The sequence below is a fragment of the Acomys minous genome (assembly GCF_964271855.1).
Source record: "Acomys minous genome assembly, chromosome: 2".
Lineage (NCBI taxonomy): Eukaryota > Metazoa > Chordata > Mammalia > Rodentia > Muridae > Acomys > Acomys minous.
The window spans coordinates 75,701,070-75,716,038 of record NC_140484.1 but is presented as its reverse complement, the minus strand read 5'-3'; the positions used below and the strand labels follow the sequence as shown (position 1 = coordinate 75,716,038).

Here is a 14,969-nt window from a genome sequence, read left to right as displayed (position 1 = left end):
TTGCCCTCCAGGCAACCTGCACAAGGAAGAGGGCTGTCCCTGTGGCTGTCCTTTAACTAAATTAACTTCAGGTGCCTTGTACATAGGGCTTGCTCAGCACATAAGAGTGTGCCTTGCACATGGGGTGTGCCCGGCACATGGGGAAGGAGTGCCCTGTATATGGGGTGTGCCAGGCACACGGGGAAGGAGTGCCCTGCATATGGGGTGTGCCCGGCACATGGGGAAGGAGTGCCCTGCATATGGGGTGTGCCCGGCACATGGGGAAGGAGTGCCCTGCATATGGGGTGTGCCAGGCACATGGGGAAGGAGTGCCCTGTATATGGGGTGTGCCCGGCACACGGGGAAGGAGTGCCCTGTATATGGGGTGTGCCCGGCACACGGGGAAGGAGTGCCCTGCATATGGGGTGTGCCCGGCACACGGGGAAGGAGTGCCGTGTATATGGGGTGTGCCAGGCACACGGGGAAGGAGTGCCCTGCATATGGGGTGTGCCAGGCACATGGGGAAGGAGTGCCCTGCATATGGGGTGTGCCAGGCACATGGGGAAGGAGTGCCCTGTATATGGGGTGTGCCAGGCACACGGGGAAGGAGTGCCCTGCATATGGGGTGTGCCAGGCACATGGGGAAGGAGTGCCGTGTATATGGGGTGTGCCAGGCACACGGGGAAGGAGTGCCCTGCATATGGGGTGTGCCCGGCACATGGGGAAGGAGTGCCCTGCATATGGGGTGTGCCCGGCACCTGGGGAAGGAGTGCCCTGCATATGGGGTGTGCCAGGCACATGGGGAAGGAGTGCCCTGCATATGGGGTGTGCCCGGCACATGGGGAAGGAGTGCCCTGCATATGGGGTGTGCCCGGCACATGGGGAAGGAGTGCCCTGCATATGGGGTGTGCCAGGCACATGGGGAAGGAGTGCCCTGCATATGGGGTGTGCCAGGCACACGGGGAAGGAGTGCCCTGTATATGGGGTGTGCCCGGCACATGGGGAAGGAGTGCCCTGTATATGGGGTGTGCCAGGCACACGGGGAAGGAGTGCCGTGTATATGGGGTGTGCCCGGCACACGGGGAAGGAGTGCCCTGTATATGGGGTGTGCCCGGCACACGGGGAAGGAGTGCCCTGCATATGGGGTGTGCCCGGCACACGGGGAAGGAGTGCCGTGTATATGGGGTGTGCCAGGCACACGGGGAAGGAGTGCCCTGCATATGGGGTGTGCCAGGCACATGGGGAAGGAGTGCCGTGTATATGGGGTGTGCCAGGCACATGGGGAAGGAGTGCCCTGCATATGGGGTGTGCCAGGCACACGGGGAAGGAGTGCCTTGCACATGGGGTGTGCCAGGCACATGGGGAAGGGGTGCCCTGCATATGGGGTGTGCCTGGCACACGGGGAAGGAGTGCCCTGTATATGGGGTGTGCCAGGCACACGGGGAAGGAGTGCCCTGCATATGGGGTGTGCCAGGCACACGGGGAAGGAGTGCCCTGCATATGGGGTGTGCCAGGCACACGGGGAAGGAGTGCCTTGCACATGGGGTGTGTCAGGCACATGGGGAAGGGGTGCCCTGCATATGGGGTGTGCCTGGCACACGGGGAAGGAGTGCCCTGCATATGGGGTGTGCCAGGCACACGGGGAAGGAGTGCCCTGCATATGGGGTGTGCCAGGCACACGGGGAAGGGGTGCCCTGCATATGGGGTGTGCCAGGCACACGGGGAAGGGGTGCCCTGCATATGGGGTGTGCCAGGCACACGGGGAAGGAGTGCCCTGCATATGGGGTGTGCCAGGCACACGGGGAAGGAGTGCCCTGCATATGGGGTGTGCCAGGCACACGGGGAAGGAGTGCCGTGTATATGGGGTGTGCCAGGCACACGGGGAAGGAGTGCCCTGCATATGGGGTGTGCCAGGCACACGGGGAAGGGGTGCCCTGCATATGGGGTGTGCCAGGCACACGGGGAAGGAGTGCCCTGCATATGGGGTGTGCCAGGCACATGGGGAAGGAGTGCCCTGCATATGGGGTGTGCCCGGCACACGGGGAAGGAGTGCCCTGCATATGGGGTGTGCCAGGCACACGGGGAAGGAGTGCCCTGCATATGGGGTGTGCCAGGCACACGGGGAAGGAGTGCCCTGCATATGGGGTGTGCCAGGCACACGGGGAAGGAGTGCCCTGTATATGGGGTGTGCCAGGCACACGGGGAAGGGGTGCCGTGTATATGGGGTGTGCCCGGCACACGGGGAAGGAGTGCCGTGTATATGGGGTGTGCCAGGCACACGGGGAAGGAGTGCCCTGCATATGGGGTGTGCCCGGCACACGGGGAAGGAGTGCCCTGCATATGGGGTGTGCCTGGCACATGGGGAAGGAGTGCCCTGCATATGGGGTGTGCCAGGCACACGGGGAAGGAGTGCCCTGCATATGGGGTGTGCCCGGCACACGGGGAAGGAGTGCCCTGCATATGGGGTGTGCCCGGCACACGGGGAAGGGGTGCCCTGCATATGGGGTGTGCCTGGCACACGGGGAAGGAGTGCCCTGCATATGGGGTGTGCCCGGCACACGGGGCTGCCCCCACATGGCGTGTGCTCCCCAGGGGCTCAGCAGTTGCTGCTGTTGCTGTTACTAATTAATCAGGTGAACAGAGACTCAGTAGGCTTATCTGAAATCTTGGGACCTGAAGTGGTTCAGATTTTTAGACTTTGGAATATGTTCACTGTCCTTACCGGGTGAGCATCCCTAACTTGAAAATCAAAAACGTGTAATGGTCCAAAGTCTGCACTCATAAAGATTCTGATTTCAGAGCATTCTGGATTTCATATTGTGTTTTAATTTTTAATTAAAAATTAAAAATATTAAAAATAATTCATTTACTGTGTGTGTGTTGGGGGGTTGCACCTGTACCAATGCAAATGTGGAAGCCAGAGGACAACTTCAGAGGACAGTCAGTTCTCTCCTTCTACCACGTAGGCTTCCGGAATTCAGCTCAGGACATCACGCATGACGGCAAGCACCTTTGCCAGCTGAGCCATCTTGCCAACCCTTGCTTGTTCTTGAGACAGGGTCTCATGTACCTAGAGCTGGCCTTGAACTCGCCATGTAGCCGAGGATGACTTTAAACTTCTGATACCCATCTTCACATCCCAGAGTGAGTGCTAAAACCACAGCAGGTACTGCCACACTAAGTCTGTGTGGTGTTGAGGACTGACACCAGGGCCTCATGAATGCCAGGCCAGCAGTCTACCAGCTGAGCTAGAGCCCCAGCCCTGGATTCCAGAGTTTCACAGTGTTTCATGAACAGACTTTGTTCTCTAAATATCATCATAAGTAAATATAATAAAATGCTCAATTGTAAAACTTTGGGTAGAGCATTCTTTTTTTAAAAGTATTTTTATTTTAGTTTTCTTTTATGTACATTGGTATGTACACGTCAGATCCCTTGGAACTGGAGTTACAGACAGTTATGAGCTGCCAGGTGGGTTCTGGGGATTGAACCCAGGTTCTTTGGAAGAGCAAGCAGTGCTCTTAACCACTGAGCCATCTCTCCAGCACCGCTCCCCCCTTAAAGGATTTTTAAATTTATTATGTATAGAGTATTCTGCCTGCATGTACACTTGCGAGCCAGAAGAGGGCACCAGATCACATTATAGATGGTTGTGAGTCACCATGTGGTTGCTGGGAATTGAACTCAGGACCTCTAGAAGAGCAGATGGTGCTCTTAACCTCTGAGCCATCTGTCTAGTCTGGATAGAACATTCTTAAACTGGGTCTTGATTTTGCTATAGTCTTAAAACTCAGATTTAAATATCTAAAATATCTAAACAAGTTTTGTTGTGTTTTAAAGCATCAAATGGATCGTCTGACAGGGAACTCAGCCCCAGAGGTGGAGTGGCTGGCCCGGAGCCTCGCAGAGGGCACAAGTACAGGCCTCAGCACCAACGAGCAACAGTCAGCATCTGTGTCCCACTGGCTGGCATTATCTTGGAGTGCGTGTAGGAGAGGCCTGGGAAGTAACAGGGAGGCTGCTTCTAATGACATGGAGCTCGCAACACGATGCTTTGATTCTGCAAAACCATGTCACTCTGTCTCCTCAGTGAAAAGGACACTCAGTCAGACACTGCCCGTCGGCTGACGTGCCTGCATGCACCCTGACTCACGTTCTTTTGCACATTCTGAACTGAATTATGAACAGAGATGGAGAGATGTCTCCGCAGCTGAAAGTACTTGCTGCTCTTCCAGAGGACCCCAGCAACACAGGGAGACCACTACATGCTGCCATGCTTTCCAAACAGAACGACCTGAGCACAGCTGAGGATAACTCACAGATTGGGTGAGCTCCTTTCAAAAAGAGATGAAATCTAAGATGAACACAGTAATCAAGAGAGGCAGAGGCAGACTTTACGCAACTCTAAAACTCCATGAGTCTCTGGAGGGGAAAATCACAAGGATCCTGTTTGTGCCACTTATGATCCCAGCTGTGGTTTCATCCCTGTATCTATATCCTTGGCCCTGGTTCCGGGATACATACACAAGGAGATTCTGCTGAACGAATGAGCTTATTAACAAAGAGACATCTAACCACACTGGAACACTACGGGGAAGGACCCGCTTCCCAGGGGTGAACAGCTCTTCCACCATCAGGGAGGGACTGAAAACCTCTCCATTGGTGACATGCGTGCCAACACACAGACAGGCCACTGTCTGTCTAAAGACCCACTTTATGCTCTGCTCTGTCCATGGAGGCTCCAGGAGCTGAGAAGGCTGCTGCCTCATCTCTCTTCCCACGTGGTGGAGCTCCCGCTGTGCCCTTGGGAGCTCTACCTGTTTCCCGCAGCCCTCTCCATGTTATATGCTCTCCTGAGGACTGCTGTTTTTTTCTCACCACTGTCATGGCAACTCTTCTTGTCTCCCTTCGGAGATTCTGGTACATTTGCTTGAGGTTTTAAAGGAAAATGAAATCATCCGACATTTCAGACACTAGGATGAAGCTCTTTGCTGCGACTTCTGGCATGTTCTCACCAGGCACTGAGCCCTAAGGAAACCCACGTGACTACTTCTTCTACTCTCTGTTCTCAGCCCTCCCACAGCATCCTAGGCATGTTTTGTTTACCACGTTGTCTGGTAATTATCTATTGGTGGCATCCATCACCCACTGGGCCAGGAGCACTGTTGTATCTCTAGCACTCAAACACAGTGGGTATTCAATAAAAATTTGGTTTGTTTTTAATGAACAGGTGTGACAGGCAGTATCTCAAAGCAGACAACAGGAACAACAGGCCACGGCTGTGTGAAGGACAGTGTTATATTTAGGGCCCGCTGGGTAAGATGCGGCTGGCCTGCAATGGGAACTAGAGGGACTAGATTACAAAGAGCTTAAGTCATGCTACAGAGTTTGGACTGCACCCCAATACTGCCAAGCAACAGAGCCCTTAAGGGCTCCTGCTAGCTTTCTGGACACCTCCATGGGTTCAGCTATGCCACCAGCACCACAGAATATGCATCTTCCATCTTGGCAACTGACTCTGACCAAAAAGGATGGGAACTGGAGGCAAGAAATGTGGTTCTGAAGGGAAACAGGACGACAGTCCCAACAGGTCAGGTACTCACGACAACCGGGTCTCACCCTAAGGAGAAGCTAGGGATGAGGCAGGGGTAAGGAATTTTAAAGACACGCACAGCAAGAACCACAAGGCTAACCAGCAAGGCAGCTACAGACGGGTGGAGACAAGGGCGGAAGTCAGGCTAGAAGAGGCACAGCGGAGACAGAACCAATGACCGTCTGTCCCTGAAGGACAGGCCTAAGTAAGCATTCCTGGACCCATAGGTGTATGCAAATGTCCACTCGATTTACACAACTGCAGAATCCTAATTATTGTGCAAGGGAGGGAAAACCTTGTGGTCAAGTGACCTGTAAGTAACTGTGGGAAACTCAAAAGGCTGACACAGACATTTGCATACTGGCTCTTCCTTCTGTGACGTCTGGTGACTAACAAAGCAGCAAACCCTAGTTTCATGGTGTGCCGCTGAATGGCCATTTTGATGTGGCCCTGACACACATCTGATACTCACATGTCTCCTCTCGGCATCGGTGCCATGCTGACCCTGGAAGCATGCTATCAAACGCTTATGCGAATGGTGGCACATCGACCGCACAGTGTCCAGGCGCCGTTCAATCTGTCAAAGCAGAGACAAAAGAGCCATTTTATAGGGCTTACAAAGAAACCCAGCTTCTTCCACGTGTGGTATGTGCGTGGAGGTGGGAAAAGCAAGCTGTGGTGAGACGTCTCGGCTCTTGGGTGTTGATGGACAGCTCCCCCTCACCCACACTACGGTTCTCACTGCTGACACTTGATAGTCCTGGGATGCAGGAAGTTGTCCTGTACACTTGTGGTGTGTTCAGTGGTATCTCTGGCCTCTACCTATTAGCTGCAAGTAGCACTCCTCTCCCTGAGATGTCACCTCCAGAAAAACACACAGCTGGCCTCCTTACACTGAATGTCCTCCAAAGCTGACTCTGTTCAGGCTAAGGGACAGTTGTGACTACATCTGTGAGGCCAACTAGTGGCAGTCAGCTCTCTAGCCAGAGCACCAGCAAAGCTCAGGGCCAATCGAACCAATCCCTACCTACTGCCATGTAGGATAAGTCAACAGTGATACCAGAAGCATAGAGCAGCAGACCCCAAGTCCATGCAGCACAACTGAAACAAGATCAGTGTCAAAAAAAGCCTTTTCCACATTAGGTTCTGGGCAGGTTTTCGTTTCTGTTTCAATGAGGCCCCCCCACACAGCAGACTGGGTACCCAGCAGTAAGAAATACTGGCCTTGGGACCCACAGATCTTGACTAGCCTCCTAAAATAAGACTGCGGGGATATAGCTGTTTATGGCAAAGAGGGCTGCTTATTACAGGAAGGAATGCCAAAAATTTGTGTTCTGATGACTCATGAAGATGGAGAGCAAGGCCTCAGGGATGCTTCCTATTTTAATGAAAAATCAGCACGTTCAAAGCAGAATACATTTTGACTGCTAGTTGCTTTGTGACTGTTTCTCAAAGGTACCCCGACAGCAGTCATCAGGACTGTGATGTGCAGGCCCTGACTCAGCGACATGTGCCACAGCACGCACGCACACACAAACACACACACACACACACACAAACACACACACACGCACACCCAACTCCCGATCTACAGTGGCCACATTTCAGAGCATTAGAAAACGCACAGTCTCCATTTGCCATAAGAACAAATGAATCCCTGGAATCCCCAGACTTGTCATCATCAAGTCAACTCCACAAGGACAGGAGCCTGTCTGTTTTGTTTGCTGGTCTCCCCAGGTGCCTGGGCCAGTATCTGCCACAGGATCAGAAGGTCTCTACTTGTGACTAAGCTCAACCAAGTACGAGCATTCTCCTACACCTGGTACTAGAAAAGCAACAGGGAATACATTCCAGACTCTGTCTGCTGGGCTTCACAGCCTCCTGGAGCAACACCATGCCACTAAAACAGAAGGCAGCTCTGGCAGAAAGAGATGGGTGAGAGAAGAAGGCAGTGTCACCTCAGAGATCTGTAGTGGAGATAGAGCAAAATCAAACCCCCCTCTCAGGCTCCACTGACGGGTCTCCTCACCATGTGCTTCACTCCCTTATCACGGGCAGAGACTGCCAACTGTAGGCCACAGGGTCTGTCCTGGCAGGAGAGCTGGCACTGGGAACCATTGGGGTTTTTTGTTTGTTTTGTTTTTGTTTTTCTTTCAAGTTAAAAGCAGCAGAAAAGAGGGAGGGAAAACATCTGTGGCAGTTATGACAGACAGCAAAGAAAAGTCTGTGTTCCAGAGGGGGCAAAGCTTTCACACCCCACAGACAATAACTGACAGTTAAGCCTGAGGGCCACCAGGCCTTGGCTCTCCTCCTGGTACAAGAGCCTCATCTCAGAACTACAAGAATTAAACGAGATAATGTATATTAATGGGGCAGGCCAGCATGAAAAAACACGTGAAACCCTAGTTAAAGCTTGGCTGACACAAACAGCGCTTCAGGAAGAAAATGAAGTTAAAATACATGCCTGAAACTAAGAAATGTCAAGAACCTAATTTCTTAACAAATTTTGGGTTTTTTGTTTTGTTTTGTTTTCTGAGACAAGGTCTGATTATATAGCCAAGGCTAGGCCTTGAACGGGGAGTCTGCCTAAAAAAAAAAAAAAAAAAAAAAAAGCTTTGGGCCAGACAGATGATTTAGCCGTTGAAGGCTAGGTTCATAACAGGGGGAGTTGGGGGGGGGGGTTGGTGCTTAAAAATGTACTAGGCAGGAGGTGTAGCTCAAGGCAGAACACAGCTTGGACTGCTCTTCGCTCAATCCTCAGCACCAAGACCCAAATCAACTGGCCCTCCATATCCATGCACTTAACATCCATACAATTAGCGAACCACGGACCAAAAACATCCAAAGGGGGGAAAACCTTTTGTAAGAGCATGTGTGCACTTTTCATAGCTGTTCCCTAAACAGCACAGCGTAAGGACCATGCATACAGCACTAGTATGGTGTTAGGTGCTGTGAATAACCAAGAGAGGATTTAAAGTGCAGGCAGGGCTAGAGCGAGGCTCAGTAACTGACTGCTTGCCTACCATGAGCAAAGGCCTGGGTTTGATTTTCAGCACTACAAACAGTGACTGAGTGAGTAAATAAGGACGCTATCAAAAGGACGTGTACAAGCTAAATTCACACACTACATTGTTTTGTTTGAGGTAATCTAGCACTAATCTGTTGTCCATGGAAACCAAAATGACTATATTCTACCTGAAAGTGCCTGACAGACAGTCTCCTAGGGCCAGACTCTTGGTTGTTAGAACCTCACTTGAGTAGACAGTCTGCTCTATAGGTTAGGAACCACAAGGCAAGCAGGCAGGACAAGCAGCTTAACAGAGACTCCATGCAGCCAAGGCTTGCCCTCCCTGAGCCTTCTGCAGTGGGTAGGGATGTGAACAGAGATAAAGTCTATAAAGGCCACAGTGTCTTCTCCAAGGCCAAAGCTAGGGAGATTTGACAGGTGGAGCAGAGTGGCCCTGGCCAAAGTCGCCTGACAGGAAAAGGAAGGAGGGTCTGAGCTGCTGACACCAAATGCTTAGACCACATCTGCCATGTTGCTACAAGCCTAAGCTCCCAAGACGCAAGCAGCCCGCAGTTGTTGAGAAAGTGCGTGAGCAAGAGAGAGACGACAGAGCTCTAGGTTGGAGCCACTGGGGCATCTAAGCATCGGGCAGGGCCTGTCCCAAAAGGAGCAACATCCCAGCAGTGGATCAGAGCGCAATCCTGGCCAGGCCCCGGGACCAGGCCACTGTGCCAGGGGACTCAGCAGACCCCACCCCACCCCAACACTGGCCCTTGCGAGCAGGACCTGCCCCTCTGAACCCCACTAACACGACAGAAGGTTTCAGATCTCCTTCCTCCCGCCATCCCATCTCATGCTTCTCTTTCCCTCCAAAGCCCATGCTAATTCAGTTCTTCTGTTCCGCCCAGGAAAGAGGAAGTGAACGACCTCGCAAGCTCCAAGTCTCACCATGTCTGTTTCACCCCAGCGCCTGTCCCTTCTACTGTTGCCCTTGTTGGGGTCTGAGCCCAGGGCTTATGCATGGTAGGGAGGTGCTTTACCAGAGTGGTACTGCCACACCAGATTTATTACTTGTTTTCATTCCGTGTCTTTAAAGAGACTGTTTTAGACAACTGGGGGCACAGACTTGCAATTCTAGCTCATGGGAGGCTTGGAAAGGCTACAGAGTGAGTTTGAGGCTAGCCTGGGAAATGCAACAGGGCCCTGTCTCAAAATAAATAGTAAGAAGTGGCTGGTGGCACAGGTCTGCTAGAGCACTCGCCCAGCCTGCATGCAGCCTGGGACAGGATCCCTGGGTGGGTGGGAGGGGGAATGTATTTTGTTACCTGTAGCAGATCTTCACTGAGGACTTCTGTTTTCTCAGCTCTGTAGGGAAAATGAGGTTCAGAATTAGAAGTGTAGGAAAAGTAAACTGTGAAACTTAAAAATGCTTAACTGAGGATTTCTAACAAAACAGTCAGGAGGAAATGTACATGAGAGGCCAACTTCAGCAAAACTAAAGGAAAACAAACAGAAAGACTGAACAGCAACACAAGACCCCACGGTGTGGGGCAGTGGCCGTTGGCCTAGAGCATGCTGTGGAGGCTTATTCTCGGCCGTTCTCCAAGGTTGGGTACACAGCACTCTAGACTGACCCCGTGTGTCTGGAGTACCATCCTGCATTACAGAAGGGCCACTCGGGCTGAGCTTTGAGAACAACTCCCTTCTGAAGGCTTAACTTCAGGTACTAAAATGGTCATATGTAAGTTTTTACAGCCAGCCCGACTGAGAAAAGTTGGTCCTAAATCTGCAAAACGTAGACATCAGACACCACACTATCAAACATTCCTTTCTTTAATTTCAAATGGAAAGAAAGGTATTTCCCAGCTTTGTCTTTGCAGTGCTTAAAACAACTCCTAGATTCTCTGAACGATGTGGCCAGCTACCAGCTATCTAGACTGCTGGAGTTCAAAGCTGAAGAAAACTGCGCAGAGACCCAGTTGCTAAAGGGTGGTTGTCATTATTAGGAAGGTGACCCTTTAGTACATCAGGCCTAGTTGGAGAGGTGAGGTCACTGCGCACACCCTTGAATAAGATGTGGGGATCCAGGCCTTTCCTGTCTCCCCCAGGAAGTGACCAGGCCTCGCTTGTTTTCCCAGGAAACACTGTTCTACAGGCCCAAAGCAACAAAGCTAGGCAACTGTGGACCAAAACCTCCAGAGCCAGGAGCCAAAATAAACCTTTCCTCCTTATTTGTTTGACGTGTCTGTGTGCACTCGTGGTGTGTGTAAACATGTTCCCAAGTGTGTGGAAGCGCATGTGTGCACAGGTGCACATGCATGTGTGTAGGTATGAAATGTAAAAGCCTGGTGTCTTCCTCAATTGCTCTCCATCTTATACTCTGAAGCAGCGACTCCACTTGAATCCAGAGCTTACCGATCCGGCTAATCTGGCAGGCCAGCTTATCCTGAGAACGCCATGTCAGGCTCACAGTCCCCAGCTTTTTCACCTGAGTGCTAGCACCTGCGGTCTGGTCCTCACAATCTCGCTCATGGCAAGCACGCTACCCACGGAGCCAGCTCACCAGCCGCCCTATCCTAAGTGCTAAGAACTGTCACAGGCGGAGGATACTTTCTCTACAGCTCATAGGGCTGCTTACAGACATATAAAACCCACCATTTCTAGAATCAAAGGTGGTTCTTTTTGGATTTGTGGTTCAACTAGTGACTTGAGAAGTTGTTTGCAATACCTATGAAATATCCATTAAAAACAACAAGGAGAGTTTTGAGGAAAAGGAAAAGTCTGAATAGTTCGGGGAATCAGGAGAGGCCCAAATGAACTAGAAACCTGAGGTCCTCCCTGACGTTCAAGACAGGGTCACACCGTAGAACACTGCCCTGGCCTAGGACTCACTATGTTCATCTGGCTGGCCTCAACTTTAGAGATCCGCCTGCCTCTGCCTCCCAAATACTGGGGCCAAAGGTACGAGCTACACATCTAGCAGAAAAGACTTTTTAACATTCTATGATAGCCAGGTAGTAGTGGCGCATGCCTTTAATCCTAGCACTTGCGAGGCAGAGATAGACACATCTCTTAAGTTCGAGGCCAGCCTGATGTACAGAGCAAGTTCCAGAATAGCCAGAGCTACAAAGAGAAACCCTGTCTTGAAAAAACAAAACAAAACAAAACAAAGCAAAACCATCACCACCACCACCAACAACAACAACACTAATCCTATGGGAGAATATAGGGCTGCACAATCTTAGCCCTGAACCAACATAAGAAAAGAGCTCTTTAGCCAAAAAGTGAGAGGACCCTTTAGCATGACCTGAAACCATAGCTCACTCAGAGCAGCTGTGAGTGAGTGAGGGGGGGGGGGCGGAGTATCAGCCCCTCCAGCCAACACTTAGGGCAGTGGCATGCTTACCAAAACGGACATGCTACACAATATGCCAGCACCAGGAGTCACAGTGTCCCAGTTAACCTAGAGCTGCCTGGAGGAGTGGCTCCCTTACCAGCTTCTGCAGGTCAATACAACTCTGCCTTGAGTCAAATGCTTCCCCAGATCAGAGGAGCAGAAGCTGGAGAGGGCCAAGGCCTCAGTAAGCACAGAGGAGCTCTGGACTGCAGCAGGCGACACGAGCCCTCTTAGCCTTGGCTTGATGGCATGGACACTGAAACGCCAACACTGGTCACCTTGCCAGGCAGGGAAGTGTGGCAGGCCCTGCTAATGAAACCCACACTCCAGGAGGCCTGAGGTTCCTCTTGAGGGCAAGCACCTGGCACGAGACCCCCCTATCATGTACGGGACCCAGATCCCTCCATCAGCTCCCACCAACAGCCACATCCCTCCTCTAGTAAAAGGCCGTCCAGGATTGCATAAGCGTTTCTTTTTCCTTCCTAGCCAGGACCCAGCACTCAGCACAGAGCCTTGTAAGCTTCCATCTGAAGCCCTTTAACACAGAAGCTTAGTCCCAAGGCTTCCTAAACATTCTCACAAATCTGAAAGAAGAGAATAAATTGAAGAGCAAATCTGTCGTCTTACAACACGGAACACCGCATAGAAAAGCAGAGGGAAATGTGCTCTACAACCCACTGTGGGTGCTACCAGCAGCTCAGAGGGACGGTTAGCTGATCCAAGAGAACCAGCTGACCTCCTATGGGTGACTAGAAATAGAATATAAGGGCTGGAATACAGCTCAGAAATAAAGCTTGGCATGTCCAAGGCCCTAGGTTCAACCCCTAGGACTGAAAGGGCAAAACCAGAAAAACAAATGCAACAGAACTACCACAAACAATTCAAATTATTGCTTTTTAAATTTTTGATTGATTGAAACTGGGGGTGGGGGGGTGGGGGGGTGGGGGGGTTGTTTTTGATACAGAATCTCAGTAGCCCAGGCTGGCCTCATTGAACTTCTGTCTCTGTCTCCACCTCCCAAGCACTGTACTATGGAGGTATACTATCATACTAGCTTTTTAAAAATTTTGGAGATCTAGGTTTAAGATTTTTAAATTTGTAAGCACAGAAATATAATGACCACAAACAAAATTAAGGAACTATAAACACAAAACAAATAATAACTTTTTTAAAAACCTTAAAAACTAAAAGTCCATAGACAAACATAATACACTACTATATTGAGGTGCTAATAATTAGTCCTAATAACTTAATTATCAAATAGTAATATAGCCAAAAATTATACATTGCTGTATTGGAAGGATGACGGAGGAGAGCAGAGAGAGGCTCTACATGAGTCCTCTAATGAAAGACATACTGTTCACACATATTGTTTATAAACAGAGATATAAGTAGCTGTCAGGAAAAAAAATGTCTGTAATTCCTTACTAGCTGCTTCTGGGCTAGAGGCTCTCTAGAAAAATAGAGGGAAGATGGGCGCAATGGTGCACACCTATAATCTCAGCACTCAGGGAGACAGAGGCAAGTGGATCACTGAGTTCGAGGCGAGCCTGGTCTACAAAGCTAGTCTGGGACAGTCAAGGATACACAGAGAAACCCTGTCTTGAATTATAACTCCCTCCCTCCCACTCTGTGTGTGCACAGGCGCATGTGTGTTGGGGATCAGATTCAGGGCTTTGCAATTAGAGGGGGCAGAAGTAGAAGTCGGGTGTCGTCTTTGACCTCCACCTTATTTTCTGGGGTTGGAGCTCTCCAGCTCTGCCAGACTGGCTGGCCAGCACTCCGCACCTCGCTTGGCTCTTTCCATACGGGGGCTGAGGAAACCACACTTAGATTCTTGTGCTTGCCCAGCAAATGCTTTAAAGACTGAGCCGCCTCAACAGCTCACACACCAGCATTTTATACAGTGAGCTTTATATGGTTATAAGGCAATGGGGGAAGCTATCAATATCTTCGGAAATTAACAGAGTAGCAAAATACTCAAAGCCTCAAATTACCTAAAGTAGAAAGGAAATCTGCAACATTAGTATCTTCCCCAAATTAACTGGATCATTTGCTTTAAGTTTAGAGATGGGGCTGCAGAGATGGCACAGAGTTTAAGAACTGGCTGTTCTGCCAGAGGCCTGAGTTCAATTCCCAGCGCCTACATAACCATCTAAATGTCAATTCCAGGGGATTCCATATTCAATTCTGACCTCCTCAGGCACCAGGCATGCACATGACACACAGATATACATACAGGCAAAACCACTCACACCCATAAAATAAAAATAATTTAAAAATAAGTCACTGAATTTAGAGACACTTGATCTGTAAAGGTACTACTAGAAGCCAAGAAATACAATGACTGTATTATGTTAAACTCTTAACAACAAACATATTGTTTAAAAATCTGCCACTGAAATGTGGTGGCACATGCCTTTAATTCCACCCAGCACTCGGGAGGCAGAGGCAGGTGGATCTCTGTGAGTTTGAGGCCAGCTGGTTTACAGAGTGAGTTCCAGGACAACCAGGGCATGTCACACAGAGAAACTCTGCCTCAAAACAAAGAATCTGCCTGATTTTGCCTTTGTGGATGCTTCTTATTACAGTCACAAAATTGCTTTTAGAAAATAAATGACTGTAGATCTTAATCAGGTACTAGGGTTCACTGAAATTATTAAAAATGTTCTAGAAATTAGGAAACACCATTTTAAATTGCTAAGTCCCGACTGTGGAACGTGACTGGCAAGTGAACGGCTCTCTCCACACAGTCTCTGCTGGCCTATGCCAGCTCTACCTCTGCTGAGCATTGCAACTGTCCCAAGCACCAAATGTGGTGACAGTGACCCCGTCTGCCCTCTCCAGTGTGACACTCCGAGACTCCCTATGCGCAACTGTTTTTCATTTGTGTATGTTAGTGACATCATCAAACGTGTAGAAGATGCTCACATTTTACTTCTGCCACCCCAACGTAGATCCCCCTTCTTCATGGACCCGTCTTATTTCCTAAC

The 14,969-nt window shown here is 50.2% G+C and overlaps 1 protein-coding gene across 6 annotated transcripts in view; it reads right to left on the bottom strand.

Moving 5' to 3' along the window:
- The window catches only part of ARHGAP17 (Rho GTPase activating protein 17), an 89,656-nt gene that overhangs the window by 43,057 nt on the left and 31,630 nt on the right, over positions 1–14,969 (bottom strand). For all 6 annotated transcript variants that reach the window (XM_084772339.1, XM_084772335.1, XM_084772333.1 and 3 more), the window contains exons 2-3: positions 9,905–9,944; positions 6,045–6,149 (exon numbers count right to left, since the gene is read on the bottom strand). In XM_084772339.1, coding sequence (XP_084628465.1) covers positions 6,045–6,149; positions 9,905–9,944 — 145 coding nt within the window. The remainder of the gene's footprint in view (positions 1–6,044; positions 6,150–9,904; positions 9,945–14,969) is intronic.